At 34.6% G+C, this 23,247-nt stretch overlaps 1 protein-coding gene across 3 annotated transcripts in view; it reads left to right on the top strand.

The window, feature by feature from the left end:
* Positions 1 to 23,247, top strand: part of KCNT2 (potassium sodium-activated channel subfamily T member 2) — a gene marked incomplete at both ends in the record, with an annotated part of 145,364 nt that overhangs the window by 30,630 nt on the left and 91,487 nt on the right. For all 3 annotated transcript variants that reach the window (XM_084291435.1, XM_084291434.1, XM_084291433.1), the window contains 5 exons: positions 6,302 to 6,381; positions 12,911 to 13,010; positions 17,746 to 17,794; positions 18,577 to 18,636; positions 23,163 to 23,237. In XM_084291435.1, the coding sequence (XP_084147561.1) occupies positions 6,302 to 6,381; positions 12,911 to 13,010; positions 17,746 to 17,794; positions 18,577 to 18,636; positions 23,163 to 23,237 (364 nt within the window). The remainder of the gene's footprint in view (positions 1 to 6,301; positions 6,382 to 12,910; positions 13,011 to 17,745; positions 17,795 to 18,576; positions 18,637 to 23,162; positions 23,238 to 23,247) is intronic.

The raw sequence follows: 23,247 nt of genomic DNA, 5'->3' as shown, positions 1-23,247 counted from the left end.
CCCTCCGGCCCTTCTTGTAGATGGGCGTCACGTTTGCTAGCCGCCAGTCGATTGGGACCTCCCCCGATAGCCAGGACTGCTGATAAATTATGGATAGTGGCTTGGCCAGCTCCTCTGCCAGTTCCCTCAGTACCCTTGGGTGGATCCCATCCAGCCCCATCGACTTGTGCACATCCAAGTGCCGTAGCAGGTCACCAACCAGTTCTTCATGGATAATGAGGGCCACATCCTGCTCCCCATCCCCTTCCACCAGCTCAGGGTACTGAGTATCCAGAGAACAACCGGTATTGCCGCTAAAGACTGAGGCAAAGAAGGCATTGAGCACCTCCGCCTTTTCCTTATCTCTTGTAACTAAGTTTCCCCCCGCATCCAGTAAAGGATGGAGATTCTCCTTAGTCCTCCTTTTTGTGTTGATGTATTTATAGAAACGTTTTTTGTTATCTTTAACGGCAGTAGCCAGATTGAGCTCCAGATGAGCTTTGGCCTTCCTAATTTTGTCCCTGCACAGCCTCGCTACTTCTTTAAAGTCCTCCTTAGTGGCCTGCCCACTTTTCCAAAGCTTATAAACCCTCTTTTTCCTCCTACGATCAAGCCACAATTCTCTGTTCAGCCAGGCAGGTCTTCTTCCCCGCCAGCTCGTCTTTGGGCACGTGGGGACAGACCGTTCCTGTGCCATTAAGACTTCCCTCTTGAAGAGCGCCCAGCCTTCCTGGACTCCTCTGCCCTTCAGAAGTGCAACTCAGAGTTGCTGCAACATCAGAAACTTAAGGGAGATATGGAAAGAACTCACAGCCTCAGTGGGGTCTCCCTGGTAAGCCTCAGGAGGTGCTTCCCTGAAAGTATCCTCTCGTTTTGAGAGCATACAGAGAGTCATAGTATATGTGTAAAATTAAATCATGTTGCATAATATCATTCTAAAGCTGCAGTCATTTTTGTATTTTGGCAAATAGGTATAGAAGATTAATACAATTAGTGGGACAACTGTTGGCAGCAATGTTGAAATCTGTATCTTATTCTTATAAGAAGAAAACAGATCAAAATATTAATCATGTAGATATGTTTTAGAATCATGTTTGGAGATAATTTAAACTTGGCAAACAAGCAGTTGAGACTGCTCATGGGTTTGATAATGAATGCCTTTAAACAGAAGACAATTACAACACTAATATTAGTAAATCTGGAATATTTAAGTCAAAGTAGAACACCTGGGTAATACCTTCCTTGTGTTCTACAGGCATAATAGGAAGAGTACTTTGATTCACTATTCAGAAAATGTTTCATTCTATAATGAGAGGAAGCATTAAGATAAGGCAAATGTAAATATTAGATCTTAGTTTAGAGCCTGTGTGGTTTGCAATCATGGAGTTTCAGTACACAGTATTTTTTATTTATTTAAAACAGAATACATAAGAGCCATAGGAGCTAATTTACCTGAAATCCCCTAGCTGTTCCTGGGATGTCATGTAGACTAAGTAGTAGTGGCTGTCCAGAGCCCAATGACTTTAGAAAGGCAAAAACCCCAAGTGTCAAAATGCTTCACTACAGTTTGAAATTCCATATTCTGCACATTTTGACAGTGAAATGAAGAGATAATTGATATAATACAAGACAGTATCACACAAATGGAGTTCAGCAGAGATCTTGAAAGTATTCATAACAAGTAGAAAAAAATCCCCTATCAGAAAGAGGCATTACACCTGTCAGTTTTAATCATCCTACACTTGTAGGAAGTATTCTTTAAGAAGATACAGGGACATATTGCAAGCACTAGATTTCATCTAGTACTATGCTTAGTGCTCGGCAAATGGCTTAAGTAAAGACTTGGCTTTTAAAAACTGTGTTGTAAGGTACCCCCAAAAAACACTGAGGCTGTGATCTCCACAACTCTATCATATCATGCTCACACCACAAGAATAGACCAACAGATCAGGAAGCTACTAAACACATATCTTTTCTGTCTCTCCAATAAGTGGGATCAGACAAGCACCTCCCCAAAATGACTTGCTGTCATTCAGTATGGAGAGGAGTTGGAAAAACTCAGAACTTTTCTATTGTGTTTATCCTGACCTGTGCAACTGGAGACTCATTTCTTACCAGAAACAAATAGACCTCCCTGAGCTAAGAAACAGTAATGGAAAAATCACTAGTCTTATTGTTCTTTCCTTCATCATGGGAAGATGAAGTATCATTTGACAAATGGTCTTGATTGGTCATACTGATTTTGATAGAAAATGCAGGCCCAGAAAATCTAGTGTTAACAATTTAGCTGTGATGCTCTAAACAAGTCAGGGTTCCATTTATCCCCAAACTTACAAAACTTCAAAAAATGGGCTTCTACCCAAGGCAGTCCATTAAGTCACACTAATCTTTTCTTAAAAACTGTGAGAAAAAAGTGTCCATTCCTTTTTCATTGTAAAGTAAGCCCTGACAATTCACTTCAGTATTTCAAATACTTTGTTTTGATGCACCAACTGCAACACGCTTAATTTCCAAGTTGAAAATCTAACAGGATTTCACATATATTCGATTGTCAAATCCCAATTAAAAAGAACATTGTGTCTATATTACAAGGCTCTTGTAGAATATGTATCATGTAGTAGCATGAAGTGTCTCTTGCCGTAAAGACAGATTCAAATAAATGGGTAGTTATCTTCAGATTGGTTCCACTTGTACAGTTGATGCCTTTGCTTGGTTCCCATGTCAAGTAACATTAAGCATAAACATTTTGCAGCTCTCTATGCACATAGTGAGAAATCCTACTCATACTTCAGTTTCTGAAAGGATTATTTCTGTCACATCTGCTACTGTTTAACACAAAAGAAAAGCAATTTGTAGATTTGAGGGTGCAGGGTAATACTGTAACTACAGTGAAGCATGGCTATGGAGTTAGAATGACATTATAAATAGTAGTGGAAAACTGCAAGAAAAATTAGTTAAGTCACTGTTTTCAGTGACACATGGCCACAAGAAAGGGATTTTGTATTAGTGTCCTTGATGTGAATTAGTATTTTTCCGCTATACTTTGTATTACATTAAAGTACATTAGTCAAGTTACATTTTGACAGAATTAGTAGAGTGCAATCCATACTTGTACTTTGGTACTGTCAGTGGAATGTTTTCAATATATCTTGCATCTCTCTTCCAAGCTTAAAATGGGGGAAGACCACCACTAATAGTATTTAAATCTAGAAAAAAGCTTTTAAAGCATGAACAGCACACACACAAACCAATAAAATGTTTTCAATAGTCATTACTTTAGTTGTTTGTGCCAGAGATATGTTAGCCACGTATTTGTGCATTTTCAGTAAAGCTGAAGCAAAGTAAAGCAAAATATCCGCTCTTTAACTCCCCAGAGCAGATTCACATGGTATATTCACTGCCTCCCACATAGATTGAGTTAGAAATGATTGACTGACTACATACACAATATTCTTGTGTTCATTAAACATTTTTGTCCCAGTAACCATCATGAAGCATGAGTGTTTAACATTAATCCACCAGCTTGATTTACTTTCTGATCAGGGTACACTGCACTACAACTGCTGTGTATGTGGAGATGAAAGACCCTAGGAACATAGAACAAAACCAAACCTATTCTATAGGCCAGATCTACAGACACAGATCCCTGCCTTCATGTCACAGCTGCCATTTCATCAACAGCAGAATCACCAGTTCCATTTGCTTGGAACCAAATTAGTGTTGAAACTAGTGTTTCTGCTGCAACAGAGTAACCTTGTTTTATATAAACATATTGCAATGAAACATCCTAACTAATGCATAGTGAGTGCAGAAAAATCCTGTGCAAGCCCTTCACTGGTAATAATAGGTGATCGTAACATTGCAGGCAAAAATAAGAACTCATTTACATTCTGTTCCTGAAACACTCATTTTCTATGTTACACTTCAGAGCAGGAATAAGAGAGAAGACAGCAAGTATTTAGGGTAAACAATTATTCATTTGAAGAACACAACAATGATTGAAGTGCAACAAACATTCTCCCCCAAACTAAAAAGCAGAATATTGAAAAAGAACAGTATCCAGCAGTTTCCATCCTTATCCCTACCAGTGGCTCCTTCAGTCATTTATTTTTGGTTTTATTGCTGTTTACTAAGTGAAATATTCTGTCCAGTAGCCAGAGCATTATGAAATTACAGTGATTATGTGTGTGATAAAGTATTTCCTGCAAATATAGGTCAGAATAGTTTTTACTGAAGTTGAAAAAAAAAAAAATCCACAAACACAACCGGGGGAAAGGAGGAGTTGAACCATAGGAATGGTGTTAGCAGCATTTGTGATGCATTTTGCCATGGAAACTGCAGCAGCGTGGAATCCCAGCCTGCTGCAAGCTCTGGCTGCTAAGGAAAGTGAGGTGGAAGCAGACAGCTGCTAGAGGGCTAGCAGAGCAGTTCCTAACTGTAGTGATAGGAGGGTGATTAGCTCCCACATCCTCTTCCTTCGATATCATTAAATCATGGCTTTCTGTTAACATGTTGTTCTTCAGTTGTCAACTAATTTTTTTTTTATTTTTTATTTTTTTAGCTAAAAATCAAAGATTAGCATAAAAAGATAACCAATACTGTGCTGCTTTTAAATAACATCTCTCACTTCAATAGCTTGTGCCACTTTGTTTACCTACTGAAACACATCCTTGAAGATTAAGTATATACACTTCTGTTGCAGTTGCCAAGTCATGGGAAAGAAATGTTTCCCACCTAAACTGTCACTAACACAGTGACAGTAAGTACTTTGGGAAATGCGCAGAAAAGAACTGAAGCAGAGCTCAGTCCCCTACCCCCAACCTGTTCACCTTCTAATTAACACCTGGACATGCTTCTTTAACTTGTCTTGAGATTACAGACAGTCTAACCTTCATTTCTGTTAATGCCAGTGCCTCCCACAGTCTTCAGCAACATAACATTCCATTTGCATCTAACCTCAATAAAGAAGAACCCAGCAACAAGCTGTTCATTGTCTGATGGACTTTTCCTCTAGACTAGTGGGACTCTAGGACATTCCTATATGCCTAAGCTATTCTAAATACATAGTTGTGGCTACTCTTAGTTTAAGAAGGGGAAGACAGGTGCATTTCTTCTATTTCCAACTGCTTACAGATCTTACCTCAGAAGGGGTAGAGCCAGTTAGGGCAGGAAAGCTGGTAAATCATATGATACAGTCTTAACTCTATCAAACATGTTATTTCACAGAAATAAATGTAAAATCTCTAAGTTACAGAACATAGTTTCAATATAAATAGATGCTTAGAAATAAGCTTTTTTGGAATCCTTTGAATAGGAAGGAGTGGAATTCTCATTTGCTTTTGCAAACTCACTTCAGTAAGAGTACAGCAGTTCTCAAACTGACTGGCTTCTCAAAGAGGCACAGGAATTGTTCTGGGGTGAAGTGAATGAGCATTCTCCACAGGAGAAGTAGAATTTGTGAAGGAGGTCGAGCTAATTGAATATATCAGGGACTTCAGTGAAAATGGAGTTAATGCTGCACTCATCTTAGCTGCAACCAGTGCAGCTCCACAACTCTAGAATGGACTAAGTTTTTCTGTACAGTTAATGTGCACCTTTTTCCTCTTGCTCACATCTACAACACTGTTCTCCCTTCCCATTTGAGAGCTATTACGTAGGTTATACTCAAACTGAACTGAGGGACAGAGACATGAACAGGATCCTGGCAAGTTGGGGGGTAATAGAGGAAAAAAGTTACTGTTGCTTTAGCAAAATTGGGAGGAACTGCTTGCAGTACAGCATCAGATGACTGCATTATGTTCTTGCTTTCAGGTCTCAATTTTGTTGTGACAAAAACCAATGAAATTCAGAAGGTGGTTTGCATGGTATAGAATCATTTGAACATTTGATACTAGCAAACACTTAACAGAGGCACGAATGCTTAATAAAGTTGTGAAGCAAACAGGAAAAGAAATCATTAAAATGCCAACTTTAGAGAAAGAATTAAGTTCAGATGGTTTAACCTGAACATCAATGAAATAAACTTCCAGTGGAAATTCAAAAAACATAGAAGTGTCTGATTTCTCAGTGTAGAGCATTCAAATACTTTGAAAATGATTCTGCTTGTGAAGAGGATAAACTAGTTACGTTTTTGTTTCAATTTTAGTCTTAATATTAACCACTCAAATCTCAGTAAGCTTTTGACTGAACAGTTTTTGTTCCTCCAGTCATATAGAAAGAGAGATTATTAGGGAAAGTTATTCTTGAAAAAAAAAAAAAAAAACAAAAAACAAACATTTATTGCCTTTCATATTCAATTCTAATCCTTCCTTTTATATTTCAGGGTGCAAGTTGAATTCTATATGAATGAAAACACATTTAAAGAGAGACTAAAGCTCTTCTTCATCAAAAACCAAAGATCAAGTAAGCAGTTGGATTAATTTCTGTGAAGTATAATTGTGATATTTCGGGTAGAGTCCAGTTCCATTAAAAGCAATAGCAAAGTTAACATTAGTTTTCTTCTGAGCTAATTTTTCCCCAAAAGGAGTCCATTTTAATTGATTTCTATAATACACACAAAAGTATAATCTATAACTTACAATTACTTATTTTGTAGGATCAAATAATTATAGGGATGTGATTTTATTGGTGTATGGTGATCAAACTGACTAATTTGCAGTGCTTATTAACATGTCCTGATCTTATGTTTAAGAAACAGAACTTCCAAAATGTTGAAGAAAGCAAAAACATGGGTGCTTCTGCAAAAGCGTTTAGTAGTATTAAGTATTCCTAAATAAATATCAAATCTTTTCTGTACAAAAAAAAAAAAAAAAGTGATTTGGAAGTCAAACTGTGGGAAAGATATACCAAATTCTCAGTTTTCCTGAAAGTAGTATCTTTTTAGTCTAATTTAAAAACCATCTTCATTGACATATGCACTTAGGCTATCATAGAGGAAAAACTAAGACATTCATCCATCCATGCAGCTGATTCAACAGAGATAAAACCTTATATATATTACCGAATCTTCATTAAACCAGTAAGTTCACAACTGAGAAGAGCAGTAGCTGAACTCGGATTTCATCTGTGTAAAATGACTGACCTCCCTTTACCCTACACCTGTAAAGAACTAAGATTACAACAGTTTTTTAGGTAGTTTTACACATTTTATGCAAGTTTTTAAAAATAACAAGAATGCTTTTTGGTCTTCATGGTCTTCAAGATGGCTCCATGTCATTGTGTTTGCAAAAGGACAGAAGGGAAGAAGGAATGAACTTGACTTTCTCAGTGCCACAATTTAAGAAATATTGGAGAACTAGATGCAGATTATTATTATTATTTTTTTTTTTTTTAAAGACAGACCACAAGATATGAGACCTACTATTAAATAAATGATAGTTTAAAATCACAAGACATGATCTTTTGATTTGCTTCTTTAGCTTTCAAATTGAGATAAGCAAAATATTATACTAGGCCCCCCTCAAAAACGTATTGTACTGTAAAACTGACACTTTGAATTTCATCTTTGAAATTATTTGCAGATTTCTATCTGGAGAATCAAGTCTAACAAGCCTGTTGGATGTTCATTAACTTAGGGATGGGAAAAATCTTTGTAAGTTTAAAAAAGTAAATATTCATATAATAATAAAGACAGCATAGGGGAAAAGTCACCTTAACTCAGGTACCCAAATAATGTAGAAAGCAGAGACCTTACTTTCCTAGCAAGTACTTTGGGTAGCCTTTAAGTATCTTCATTTCTAAACTTAAAATAGGTCATAGGGTAGCTTATTTTTGCTTGGTGTTAAACACATTGTTATATATTTTACTAGATTTGGTTGGTAGATTTGTTCTCCAGTAAAGAATTTTAACTTGAGTAATTCTGCATTAGCATAAGTTAGAGCTCTATTATATTTTGGCCAATATGGAAAGTGTATGAGATTTCAGCATGCACATCACAAAGAAAGGAGATACATGAAGAACAATTTCATACACTTATGTTTAGAATAGCATTTTTTTAAAAATGAAATTTTGCTCAGAGTTAAGAGCTCTTAAGTTATATTAAATTTACATTTTAAGTGTAATTAATTGCACTATGATTTCTCCAATGGTTTTAGTTCTACTCTATTTTTTGCCCTGTGACTTTCAGTCGCAAGTAGTTTATATCTTTATAGTCTTCATCTTTTGAGGTAGTTGATATAGCATGTAACAGAGTAAGACAAAAAAAGGAAAAGCATTCTGAACTAAGAAAAAAATATTACTCCTGGCCGGAGATGGAGTAAGAAATAAATAGCTTTCTTTTTGTTCCCTGAATTAGTCCACAAAACAGATTTGATGCACTCCTATTTACTAAGTAAGAACATCTGTAAAATTAAGAGCTGACTCATCGTAAAACTCTTCTCACTGATAAGATAGGAAGGTTCTCAATACCTACTTGCTTGAGATAAGGTCAATAATTCCTCCCCCCCCCCCCCCCCCCTTAGATCTTAACAGGATTAAAAAATGCTTATTTTGATGACAGAACTGAAGATTGTACATTTAAAAATATAAGTTAACAGCAGCACAAAATGAAACCTGAAGTTAGTCAATTGATTACTTAATTGGTTAGTTAATTTGCTAATTACTTTGGCAAGTGCTTACCTTTCTGGCTAAGCACTATAAAAGAGTCATCTTAAGTTATTACACTGGGACATCTCCCCTAGGTTACGATTGGAGAAGTATTGGACTACGGAAGAGGAATAACGTGGAAGTTTTTATGAAAAATCATTTATGTTTTCAAATATAAGAACATCACCCTTTAGATCTTAGAATTCAGTGAAAACATTGAAAGCCTTCTTTCACACACTACACATCTAATTCCCATTCTTGCTGATTCTACTGATACATTTTCCTCAAATTTTCAGACATTATAGTGAACTTCTGGAGTTTGATTTAGTTAAACACTTTTCACTAATTCTCAAGACTTCAAGTAGGTGTAGACCAGAGAACAAGAAGTAATATCATTTGGTCTGGCGATATTACTCCAGAATTTAATATTCTATTGAAAATTAATATAAATTGTTTGGTCATCAAAAGACCAGTAGCATGAAATATGTTTCAATCATTATTCCAATTTTGAAGGCATTTCTATAAACCAGTAAAGAAAATCTAATGTCAACCTAGTTACCACTCACTCCTTTTGCAAAAAAGTTTATAATCAAAGTCCAAACAATACACAATGCATTTTAAAAAGCTGTTGGCCAGTGAATAAAACGCTTGTAAGACTTGCTTGCACTTGCTGTGATCACATACAGCTTAAAATAAGTCTCAAAGGAAAAAGATGAGTGAAAATTCAATTCAGTGGAGAGGGAATAAAACTTATCAGGGTATGAATTATTAACAGTATACTTTGATCCAACTCCTAAAGCCAACTGCTAGTAAGATGATTTTGCTAAAAACTAACTGTATTTTACAGACTTGCAAGGAGGGAATAATAGAATGTGATGGTAAAATCTTCAGCTGCTGTCCCTGTCGCTTGCGCTTTGATTTAGATCCGGTCTCTAAATTGGAGGATTAATCTCTGAAAATGCTTGTAACGGAAGCATCAAGAAGTTATAATAAACAAAAATCAAAGTTACAGTCAGTACTGGTTAAGTATGATGCATCAGTCTATACTTAGAACTTCTGGCGAGAAAGATAGCAGATACTTCTTCAAACTGAGGAGGAAACATTAACGTTTGATGTAGTTATAATTATTTCACAAAACAAACAGACTTTGAACTGTTATTATCAATTTCTTCTTTTGAAGAAGACAAAGCATCTATTGCTATGGTTACAGGCACACGGTGAAGTTATAATCTCATTAAACAATTCATAACAGTATATGATTGATGTAACTGAATACAAGTTTCAGACACCAACATCAAAATAGAGATTCTGTGCAAATGACCCTGCTACTTGAACAGTCTGGCTGGGAATGGGGAAAAAAGAAATTAAATCAAGCAGACCATGTTGCTCCACTGACAGCATGTAAAATAGAGGACCAAAATAGTCAACCAACAAACAGCAGTACAAAATACTTTCTTTTTAAGAGGGTAAGAAATGAAAAGTTAAGCCCAACCATTTAGCTAATACCCACCCCTTCCCTGATTTGAAACCTTAGAACTCAGTAATAGTGGAATAAACACATTTCTTCCAATTCACAGGTGTCACCCCTACATTCTGAGGCTACAGAGTACTGTTCTCTGGTACTTTGACCAGAGAACACTTATTTAGTATGCACACTTGTTATTACAGATTTGGTAGTAGTGACTGAATACACACCCTCTGACAGCACATCCTATTTCTAGAGGCTGACACATACAGAAATAGTGTTTTTCTGAAACAGAGGATATACTTGGTCTGTTCTTCCGCATTAATATTGTAGTGCCTGACCCAATCTTGTATGATAGGCCTATCCTATCACCTTGTCAATATAACCTACTCCATGATACTTTGTCTGTGCTAACAAGAGCCCTTATATGGAAGCCATATGTGGTGTGAAAACCCTGCCTCATTCTGTGGGAAACAGCCATTCCTGTTGAGACATTCAGAGCCTGAAGTACTTAAATATAGACTGGAATAGATCTGGAAAATTTTAATATTGAATATGTAAGTAGTTTTAGATCTCTTAGGAACAAAATGTGAGAGTTTAAGACAGCAGCCAGGAGTGTAGGTCCCATGCATTGATTTAGTTTATAACCAGAAAAGCATTATTTTCTTTCAGAATTGAAACCAACACATAATTTCAAATGATTAGTAGAAGTTGGCACATCATCAACACAGAAGAGAAGCATTTAAGACCAATATTAATATTACAGAGTTAAGAATAGAAGAAACAAGTGAAAGACCTTTGAACTTATCTAATAAAGCTAGGTAACACAATACGGATAGGGCAAAGAAATCCAGTGTTTTTGTTATTGTTTTGTTTTTGCAAAATCTGTTGTTATAAGTACCTCATTGTTACAGTAACCAGTAACTTTAACAGACTACACAAAATTGTTAATGCAGACAAACAATTTACATTTTCTTCACCAAGTGGTCAAAAAAAAAATATGGGAAAAATTCTAGCATAGTCCAAAAAAAAGTACTAGGGTACTTAATAGCAAAATAATAGCAATAACAACACACTTACCTACCTTTTACATCCCCTTAATACATTTACTATTTCATTGTCTTCCTTCAGCTTTGGGGAATAAATAGTCTGTGGCTAATTAGGTTGATAAAACAGCAGGAATCACTTAGGTTAATGTTCACAAACCTAATTACCAATAACAGCTGTGGGACTTCTCATGGTCAAGACATAGGCACAGAATTTTAACCCCTAGTTTACAGATGAGATGCTGTAAAAGTCCATCCACTTCTCATGCGATAATTGCAGCTTCACAGTTATGTTAATAAACAGTGTTACGTAATAAATTTTCAGGTTTCTTTTAGCAAATGAATGTTACAATAGTTAAGAATGTAGTCTTTATTTTTCTATGATTTGCTGTTTGTCTTGTTTTAATGGAAATGGACCTAGGAGGTAAAAAAGGTGATTTTCCAGTATTGTCTGTAAGGTTTGAACATTTTGAACAGAGGGCTGAGTGAAGTGAAAAAGTTTGTAACAGAATCATAAGGTAATTATTTCTTTTAAAGGGAATGTATGCACACAGATTTGGATATGCACAATAAACCTGTAGTTCTCAAAGCATAGAAATAGTTATATCAAGTCCAGAAGGCCTACTAACATGTTTGCAACACAACAATAAAAGATCCTATCTTTATTGTGACTAGGTACAAATGAAATCAGATCTGTGTGAGACCCATTCAATCAGCGATCTGCTTTGGACAGAAGGGTTCAACTGCATGGAATTGGACTCTTGGTTGACATGACTGAAAAAAAATAGCTCTTAAGGTTGCCTGCTACCATTTAACCTTAGACAACCAACAGTTTAATGTAATTAGTGAATGAAAACTTAAAAGCAAGAGTTAGATGAAAATATCTGGTAAATATTTACATTTAAGACCAATGAACTTAATAACAAGACTGAGGATTTAAACTGTAATACTCTAATGATTGCAAAACCTGATTAAAATACAGTTAAGTTTCATTGTAATATAAAATAGCAACAATTAGCACTGAATTAAAATGCCCATGTGATAGAACCAACAATCCAAGTGGATCCCTTGGAAGGAATCCTGTTTCTGTGCAGTAGACCTATGTTTGTGAGATATACTTAATATCTTGTGATAGCATTTAGTATTTGAGACTTACCAGCTAGGACATTTCACTATTCACATGGTCCATAGAACAAGTTATTGATGCATTTCAAGTTGTGCATTCAACATGACTTTCATGTGTCCTGATTCTTGGATGTGTAATTATGCAACTTCAATGTTAAATAACTAAAACTTAATATTTTATGTTAGCAGAGTATTTATATATTCTGTATGAGAAACTACTTCATGAAGACTTTCAGATATTAATATTTAAATATTTGCCATTGGATATCCTCTGTTTATGGTTGAAAGTATCTCTTCATGTTACTGTATCTTGCATCTCAAATATTATATGCCCTTCTGGTTCCCGTTCTGAGAATAAATCCGTAAAGCTACAAAAGATCCAACGAATGGCCTCAGGAAAGATGAGTATCATAGGATAGCTTTGAAGCAAATGACTGAGTAGATCTTCACATTAAACAGACCAAAACTTAACCCAGAGATTTCTGGAAGCTAGAAAGAGGTACTTTATGTATATAGGCATATTGCTACATTCTTCTGTATGATATGCCAAAGGCCAATATCAGGGACAGGTTAGTGGGTGGCTAGACCTTTGCAGCATGGCTATTCTAATTCCTTTTAGTTCTACCTTAAAAGTGAGTGAAAACAGAGTCTGAATTTCTGTGTTTTCTCTCTTTCTTTCTTTCCTTTTTTTTTTTTTTTTTTTTTTTAATAGGCCTGAGAATACGATTATTCAATTTTTCTCTCAAGCTACTAAGCTGTTTCTTATACATAATTCGTGTGCTTCTAGATGATCCAGCACAAGGACATGGATGGTAATATTTGTTTTGTTATTTGTCCTCTCAAATGACTGCTTAACTTACATGAAATAAATTAGTTGTATGAATAAATGTTTGGTATCCTGCCAACAGGGATTTAGTTCTATGTCTTCCAGATATCATGAATGAACGATAAAACTAGTCTTACATTTTGAATGGAAATAATACAATAATATCTTTTAATTTTACTGATAAAATAATATTGGCTATTTGTGCAGATACTGTGCAAAAGACATAGTTGTGCAAACATGTATCTTTTGGTTTTATTACTACATAAAATTTCTGTGTATAATTTTTGTGTTTTAATTTATATAAAAAATGAAATTACAGACACCTGAATACTAGTTTATGCAAAAGTACTGTAAAAGTATTATAGGATCCATACAGAACAGTGGCTGATAGGTGAATAGCTGGGAGAACCAAGCCAGGAAGAAAATGGGCAGATGAATGAGGAACAGTACTTTGGAGGGAATAAGGAAAGGTTTTCCAGAGAATACTTCTACAAGATATGTATTTATTTTTTTTTTTTGTGGTTATAAAACATAGGACAGGAGTTAAGCGGAACTATTATCCACAATAGCTGGAATGGTTTAGAGCTGTTAAAAACCACCATTCTTCTTGTGCATAAAACATCCCTATATAGCAGCTTCTTTCTGGTGCATCAGCTGGCAGAGAAACAACTAATCAGTAGTAGTTTTTTAGTAGTTTATTAAGTCTCCTGTCAAAAAATTTGTGTGTTGCTCTGCAGTTGTTCTCAGACACCAGAATGGAAAGTCCTTTCAATGTTATTTGTCAATAAGATAGTTTATCATATATGACTTATCTATGACACAAATATTAGAATGTTAGCTGTCTTACTTAAAACCCCAGATTTTGCAGTCAAGCAAACAAATGCATGAAACTGAGCTTTCATGCAAATGATATTGATGATAATTTTCTAGCCCTCTACTTTCTCTAAACACTTAGAAGAGAGGGAGACCTAAGGTACATTATATGCTCATGTTCTGTCATTCTAATGGATGATTTTTGCATACCTACAATTGGCAGTATGATATTCTATATGGGTCAATTGATATGCTTTTTTTCATGTTTTATACAATCAATTATCAATTATAGAAGAAATGATATTTATAATTTTTGCAATCCTGTACTTCAGTTGTATTTGTATTCTGGATATAATGAATCTTTTAAATTGTGAGTGCTAATAAGCACCACTATTTTATTAACTTACCTGCTTGTGCCTGGTGGACGCTGCTGCCTGTCTCATGTGCCTGTACGTAAACTCCCTAAACTTTCAGTCAGAATGAGTTTGCCAAAATGTAGTTTTAATATTCTCAATAGGCCATAGCAATCAAATAGGGACCATATTAGCAAAAAATTGCAAAGATCACAGTGACTTCCTGGGGCATGGACACATAGTCTCAACAGTCCTATGTAATCCTGATCAGGTCCTGCTGATTTTTCTTGTGACTAATATGTCCATCATTGAACAATGTAGTCAATTGTCCTCTCTTAGCATGTTATTTCAGAGTATGTGTTGTCAGTGTGATGTATGTAACTGGTAGTCACTGATGTAAGTTGATGTAAGATCTTCAGAGACAACTCTCAAAAGATTGTTGAAGCTACTGCTTCTAATACTTTGACTAAAAAAAGTGCAAACAAATTTTCATGAAATAAAATCATTATGTAGAATTTTAAACTTGACATTATTAGCTATTCTACAGTGAGAAGGAGTAAAAACTCAGGATTTTAAAAGACATAACGTGAAATGAGGGAGATATTTGAGCATTAAGTTGAGAAGTCTGCACAGGGAGCAATACTTTATAATGCCTCATAACAGTATGGAAGAGTGGTATTAATTCATGTGCATTTTGCTACAAATATGGCTTTTGGAAAAAAATGTCAAATTCAAACACTGAAAGATATATATATTTAAAAATAATTGTGGCTACAGAAGAGATTTTGTAGAAATTGAAACAATTACATTATTCTTCTGGTTTTGAATAAGTAATGCACTTGGTGTTGAAGTTTGAAGCACAATTGGGTAACAGAAAGTAAAATTGGACATCATGGATCCAATTTAAAGTAATGCAATTTTCTAGTGAAAAAAAAAAAACACAACACTATAGTTCACATGTTTTTGTGGCTAATAGTTTCTGGCATGAAGAAGCTGCTTATATTGTCTTATTTTGAGAACTGTAGTGAGCCCAAATGCTTGTTTTACATAGCAATGTTGTGGCTGACTATGTAGAATGGATTAGAACATCACCACTTCTGCCACTGGCAGGTATACTTGGATACTTTTGTATTCATATGCAGAGATCTTTCTTCATCTTGTAGGCTGCTTAATTCTCCAGGCATTTCCTAATGTATTTGTTCCTCGAGTCTAAATGTTTAATAAGTCACCAGCCAGAGAGTGTATTTATCTTTTCTATATATTATTCCATTGTATCATGTTGCGGTACATTTAATAGACTAGTTAGTTTGTTCTGTGTATATAACACCTGTCTGGCTGAAAAGTTTCAGGTAAGTCACTTCTTCATGCTCACCAAGAACCAGCCTTAGTAACTATTAAGTTACTAGTAACTTAAGTAACTTAGTTACTTAATAACTACTATACCAGCCAAACAAACCCTGTGCCCAAATGGTACCCCATTTTTGTCAATGGTTTTACCTGTACAGATCCCAAGGGCTTGATACCTACCTAAACTACTGCCATAATACATTTTTACAATTGCTGTGAAAAAAAAAATAAAAATCCTTTCTAGACACTGTGTCACAGTCTGTGACATTGTGTCCATTGTGTCAAAGTGGTTGACTTTAAAGTGACAATTCTGGGAGGAATGTTTTTCATCACAAACTCTCCCTGCAGATTTATTGCTTGTCTCAGAAATTCTAGCACAAGTTAAGAGTCTTTCATTTACTCCTTCAGGCACAGCAGATGTACAGAGAAGTGCTTACGACATAAAGTGTCCTTATTAATGGACACCATTTAGCATCTGTCTCACTCATAGTCAGTAAAAATATCACTATTACTTATCTGTGGTCCACAGATTCCTTTCTTTTTTGCTGACCTTGCTTGCCAGGGACAAACAAGGATATTTACCATCATTTTCACAAAAATATTTTCCCACATCCTTACATGACTGTTAGAAGGAAGGATTTGTACCAGCAATTCAAGGAAAGAGAACATCACATGTACGTAGCAGATTTATTTTTATTTATTTATATATATTTTTTACATCAAGGTCACCAGCCTTCAGTAATTTCATATTCAAATTACTGCTTCATGAAACCCCAGCCCACCTCAACTCCTCACAAGAGGTTATGAAGAGTAGTTGGATGCAATCTTTGTTGTTGGGTGTATGGCAAGTGTATGTGCTCTTTCTATCTCAACATGTGTGACCTGTGTGATAGGGTTCCTAGTATGTCTAGATCTTTAATATCTATTGTGTACTTAGCTCGGGTTTTGAAAGCATACTTTGTTATATTGTTTTTGAATTGGATCGTGTTTGAAAATGTCTTTAAAAGATGTAATCTAAAATGCTTTATAGTCTTTATCTATGGATACAGAACACATACAGAACTACTTTTTTAAAAAATATTATTTTTAAATGTCTATATCCATTGTTTAGTGTTACAAACTATTGCATATATATTACAGAACACTGTTAATAATGTAAATAATATGCTTTTCCCTTATATATTTTTATGATTGTGTTTTCATGTATATGTGCTAATGAAAATGAACTTTCCATGGATGTGATGACAACTATCAGTAAGGAATTAAACCGGAGTTGTTCCAATCAAAACTACACACCTGGAACAATTGATTGGTGAGTTTGAAAAAGAAAACCAAAAGTCCATGTAATAGTGGGAAGAGCAGGGGAGCATGAAGACAAATATACTTCTGTCTTGAATGGTGACATTTTAACAAATAATGGTGACATTTCCATAACTCTCAAGCTTTTTACAGTTCCTACATATTCAAAATTGAGTTTTAAATTCTAATTATTTCTCTGATTGTGTGACTCAACTGTTGGATTGGATGCTGTTGCAAGATCTGAATTCCTGCAGTCCTTATATCTTGCTGAAAAACAAAACAAAATGCAGAAAAACCCAAAACAAACAAACAAACAAAAATTAAAAAAAAAAGGCAATAAAAAACCACACATTATTTAGAAAAAAAAACGATGACTAAGAGTAAATGACTAACCGTAACTTACTGTGTCATTGAGGCTGCCAGATTTCAGTAGAGCTCTATCAAGTATTATTGGGTTTAGTAAATACTAAAACAACATAAGATTTTTCTAAGATATGACAGTTCCTATGACATAGCTACCATTTATACCATTATAGAGATGATAACAAAAAAATTCAAATGTAAAAATTGCCAAATTTCTTTTTCCCGGAACAGGTCATTATTCCTCTGCATCTCTAGAATCAAAACCTCAAATTGATATATTGATATTCTGGAAATCATAGGAGATGAACTAGCAGCCACTGAAGACAGTAAAATACTTTGATGTTACTGGGTGTTGGATAATTCCTATGTGAACTTTGTGACTGGCTCTGGATTATAAAGACAAAGAAGGACAATACTCAGATAGCTACTGATTTATTTATTGAGATTTTAAGTATAAGGTTGCTGTAATTTCCATTGACATATATAATTTTTCGAAACATTAACCAGCTTTTGTTTATTTTTGTATTTTTGTGCTGTAATGAACAGGTCTCCTATTATTTGGGTGAATCGAAGTTTGCCTTTATGGGGATTACAGGTAATATGTAAATGGCCAATTTAACTAATTCCATTTAATAACTATAGGCAATATTGATTTACAGTATTTTAGTGATGTTAAAGGATATGTGGAAGACTTAGTGTTAAAGAAATCTACTTGATTACAAATACAACAAAAGCATAATGTAAAGATGAGCAGATCTGAGCTAACTGAATTAAATTTACAAAATATTTATGAAGTATTAAAGCTTATAACAAAATATTGTAGAATTGGGATAGCCTTTTCTCTTAGAATTATGTAACTCTGTTGAGTCTAGCAATAAATATTTTCTGTAATGATGAGTTTAAATTTCATAATCGGTTATGATTAGCATTTCATGACACGTGTTTCCTGGGCTTTCATGTTAAATACACTAGAAAGTTAAGGTTACTTCATAGTAGAAGCCATATGTTTAGAGGTGTATGTTACAAAAAATGCATTACATCTGCCCTTTGTGGGTCTTGGAGATCTTTTGAAGTACCTGGTCTAGTGGGAGGTGTCCCTGCCTCTGGTGGGAGTTTGGAACTAGATAATATTTAAGTCCATTCCAACCCAAGCCATTCTGTGATTCTATGTTATGTTGCAAAAGAGCAATGGGACTCAAGTCATGGCCTATGCTTTAGTCAGAAAAATGAGTACTTTAGCTTTATGCTAAATTCTGTTAGTTGAGATGAATTCAGAGGATGCACGGAAACACTTATCTTATTCTTTTCAATGTGATATTTTATGTCATATTCTGTAGAAGCCAGTATTAATATAAATATTTTCTCTCTCCTCTTAAGGTTTCAGTGGCTTTAATAAGTCTCTTTGAAACACTGCTGCTGAGTTACCTAAGCTACAAGGTAAGTACTTTAGTTGCCTGACTTACATCCCCACTGAATCCAAAACAAGAGGGTGTGCTGCTTTTTTCAAATCAGTACAGTGTTACCAACACTGGGACACAGCCTCTAACAAGAGAGAGATGCTAAGAAACTGTCAGTTTTCTGAAACATTCCTTTTGATGTTATTAATATACATATGAACAGTAGACCACAAAACTGCAGTAAAAATTTCAATAAAATCATATTAAAACAGAAAGTAACTGAGTTAAATATTTCAATATGATATTCATGTGCCTGCATTTGAGTCCGCATTGATGTACAAGCAAGAGTTTGAGAAAAATACACATACAGAAGACAGGATATGGAGGACAGGCAGCCCTGTTCTTGTTTCCCAAGTTGATAAGCAAATGGTAAATATTTAGAAAGTGGAAGTCGGTAATGGAATTTCCGTTCTTTAACTTTGTTCACTGACACGTTGTCATTTGGAAATCTTGCTTTTTGGATACCAATTTTCAAGTGCACAGTTTTATATGTGTTTGGAGTCCTTAATACAATGGACACGTGATTCTCATTGATATCAAATCTGTACCTACTCATTATCTATAACTTATATTTCAGGTTTCTAAAACTACATAACAAAGGCTTGGGCCAAGGCAGTATTTTTTATTTTATTTCATTTTTTACAATTACCTAGGTACCTACATATTTATGTCATCTATCTCTCTGATGGCATTAGGCCTTGAAATCCTCTGATAAAAGAATGGGAATAAAATATACTTTTGTATTTCATTCTCCTTAGAAAGTTATATTCTCCTAGTATATTTATTCAATTTTCATCATGTAATTAATTAATTTTGTTAACTGATATCCTAGTGAGCTTTAGCATTTTGATTATCCAGGGAAAAAAAAGATTTAAATAATTTATAAGATTTAATGCAAAAAGACTTGGTTTACAAAGCTGAAAATATCTTGGAACACTGTTTTATTTCTGCATTACTGCCATTCAGTAGATGTAAGAGCCACTGAAGTTACAGAATTGTATTTTAGTGTACTTATCAAGGCATAAATGTTTTCCTTAGTGCCCTATAACGCTGAGAGCCTTAAAACTGTCTGCTAGCTAAAAATTGTTCTTCTTAATCCTTGTAAGCAGTATATGCTATTTAGGTGTTGCGGTTTACAAATGCAAATCAATTGTAGGCAGAAATAATCCATATTAAATTAACATATTTAGTGCCAAAACTTGACTAGCAATTGCAGTTTATACAGTTCCTGAATGTATTAGTCAGCATTTGATCCCTGTCCCCTGTGCCTGTGGTATGCACCAATTTCAATGAGTACAGAAGATGAGAGAAATATTGGGAAGTCAGCTCCATTGAGAAGTTACTTACTATTGTACAGTGGATATAAAGCTGTACTGTCCTGAGTTGCCGCACATGTCAGAGAAGGTAATTTGACGCAATTTTAGGGTGGCTATATTTCTACTCTCCATAAGGAAATAAGAATATTATAAGGAAGAATAATAGTACTGAAATGCAGTTAGGCAATCTACCAATGCAAACACCTCCTCCCCTTTTTTCCTGTCCTGATGTTTAAAATCTGGAAACATCACGATAGAGACATTTACCTCAGTTTTACAGCAGTCTCAGTAAGCCAAAAAGGCTGTCAGATGCTGTAAAGCCTTTCCACACAGCCAGGAAGACTGAAGGAGTCTTGGTGTTTGTAAGTCTATGATAGACTACTAATTTCATGCAACCATTTCCAAAGCTATTAGAATTTAGACACAGGTCAGAGAACAAGGAGGAAGAAAAAAACACATATTGCTAGGATTTCACAGATAATCTGTGAAATAAATAAATCAGTCATTTAAGAGAATACTTCAAGTAATTTATCATTCTGATGCTTGGATGGTGACACAAGATGTCATTTAACCTGCAGAATATTGAGGACATAATAGTACGTTACGCTACAAAGATGCAGTGAATTTGCATGTTTTATTCCTTTCATACAGTGAGAAAGGCAAAGAACATAGCCCTGTATTGTACCGCTGAACACTTGGAGTCAAGAAAGAATGGATTACAATCTATGTTCTTACAGTTTAACACATTACATGAAGGTTTGCCCTTGGACAGAATTCTGAAAAATGTCTACATTACAAATGTTCATTGCCAAAACTTGTAGCAATAGTTGGGCAATCCTCCTATATCACTTGTGCACAAGCAGTCTTAGCTGCTTGTATAAGTACTGTGCACTCTCACTACAAGAGGCAATTTTGCAGAAGACATGATGTACTTGTATGTGGGAGCTGGAACCTTAAGACAGCAAGCATCACTACATCCCTAGAGCACATCGTCACAAGTATTTTGCCTGCAGAAGTAAATTATGTGATGCTGCTTTTCAAGAAGCAGAACAGATAACTCTTAACATTAAAAATGAGGAAATTATCAAAAACACAGAATGGGTTAGTTGTTAGTATATAAGAAATTTGAAAATCAAATTTTCATTTTATTATTCCTACCATTAAAATCAGCTTACAGTCTCATAACTTCAATTCTATGTATAGGGCTGCTTATCACACAAAGTATTAAAGATTATTCAACTATGTCTTAACTGCCACCAGTTACAATTACATGGAAGAAAATAATCTCTGCACCATAGGTACAACGGCTTCCAGATGCAAAAGGGAAAAATAGAAGTAGAAAAAGAATGTTATACACAATGCAGCTTAATTTTAAGTTGCTATATCAGATGGTTATTTTAACAGGAAAGATTAATATGTAATTGCAACTGAAAATATGATGCTGTATTGGCAAATTATTGCAATATTATAACTACATATGCTGCATTGTTATTGCATTACCTATGATGGACTGTTAATATACAGAGTTAGAACCTGTAAGTCACTTCATTTTAAATACCTCCTTTCTTAAATATATGTATTTTCATCCAAACATATAATCGTTTACAATCACTGGTCATACGTGGAAAAGGTGGTATTCCCATTCTGCAGCTAGTGGTAAAGATTAAGAGATCTGTACTACTTCCTTTGAATTATGTGGGAAGACCTCTGATTTCTTGTAAGCATGATCGAGGTTCAAAAAGTGTGCCCTAAAATGAAGTGTTTGTGGCAAAAATATAGAATTTTAATCTTGGAGTTATAATTCATATATTAAACACTAGACTGTCTTCCTTAACGTCTCTCTCAAAACCAGTTGGGAATTAGAGGGTACAAAGTAAAGGTAAAAGAATAAATGCAAAGGATGGAAAGACTCACTATATAGTACAGGTATCTTTTCCTAACTTAACCGCATTCCTCTTTTTAATACTTATTTCTTAATTAGTATCTTACTATCTTAATAGTAGGATTGGAATTAATAAAGACAAACATGCAGACCTCTGTGACTGACTAACATGCAGAAGCTAATGAAATAAGATTAAGAGAAAATGAGCTGTTATTTTTCTTTTGGAAAACAAAACATTTATACTCCTCTTTTACATTATATTCTGCTCTGAAATTCTATCAGAAGAATGTACAGAGATGTGGCTCATCATTCTACATAAATGTTGATTTTGATCATAGGGCAGTCACTTGTCCTTTTGATTAAGGATAATCAAAACAAAAATTTTCAGAGTAGGACACATCCTTTGCATATGTGTCTATACAATTCTTATACTGCACTGGAGCTTTGTCTCTAGTGTTTAGGCAGTCATAAATAATAGGTACTAAAGTGAGAAAAACTTTAGGTGCAATCAAAAGCTAAAAAAAAAAACAAAACACACAAAACAGTTGAAGCATTGCAATGCAGAATTTTAGAGATTTAGAGGCTTCTAAGTAGAAATAATTGCAGGTGGAAGAATTTTGCCAGCAGGCTATGCTGCTGTATGAGCTTATGACTTGTATGCAGATTCAGTGAAAAACTAGAATTATTAAAAAGATAAATTCTGTAGGACAGGAGGCTTATCTCCTCATCTGTGTTAGTGTAATGTAAAAATTAAATTAAGCCAACCTTGGAAGAAGAAAAAAGCGGCAACAGGATCTCTATGTAGGATTCCAAGGTACTTAAAAATGCAATAGAAGGAACCAGAAACATTATTCTTTGAAAAAATTGAAAACTTAATTTCATGAAGCTCTTCATTAGAGCTGAGAGAATGAGTTGACTAGTTAATGCAATTAGAATTCTTCATTTGAGCTGTCTTACTAACTAGGTCATAGCAAGGAAATATACGGTCATAGGGAAGCAAGGAACTGCTGTATTAAAAACACAGATTTAAGAAGTATACACATGAGTTAAATTATGTAAATTATGTTAAATAACAGTAATAAAAATAGTCAGGCCATAGTGTCATATATTCTATTCACATTTTTATGTGTGTGTTTACATCTGTGAGACAAATCATCCTCCTGAAATTCAGCTACTAGGAGAGACTCCATATATGGTATTGGAATATTGCATATGTTCCTTATTTTGCTTATATATATATATATATATATATATACACACATATATACATATATATATTTCTTTCCTTTTCTTTCCTTTTCTTTGAAGGGAAATATCTGGGAACAAATTCTGAGAATACCCTTCCTACTTGAAATAATAAATGCTGTCCCTTTCATCATCACGGTAAACCTAT

The sequence above is a fragment of the Netta rufina genome, assembly GCF_964035555.1.
Source record: "Netta rufina genome assembly, chromosome: 8".
In the NCBI taxonomy this organism is placed as follows: domain Eukaryota; kingdom Metazoa; phylum Chordata; class Aves; order Anseriformes; family Anatidae; genus Netta; species Netta rufina.
The sequence above is the reverse complement of the archived record's forward strand: the minus strand, read 5'-3'. Positions and strand labels throughout refer to the sequence as shown.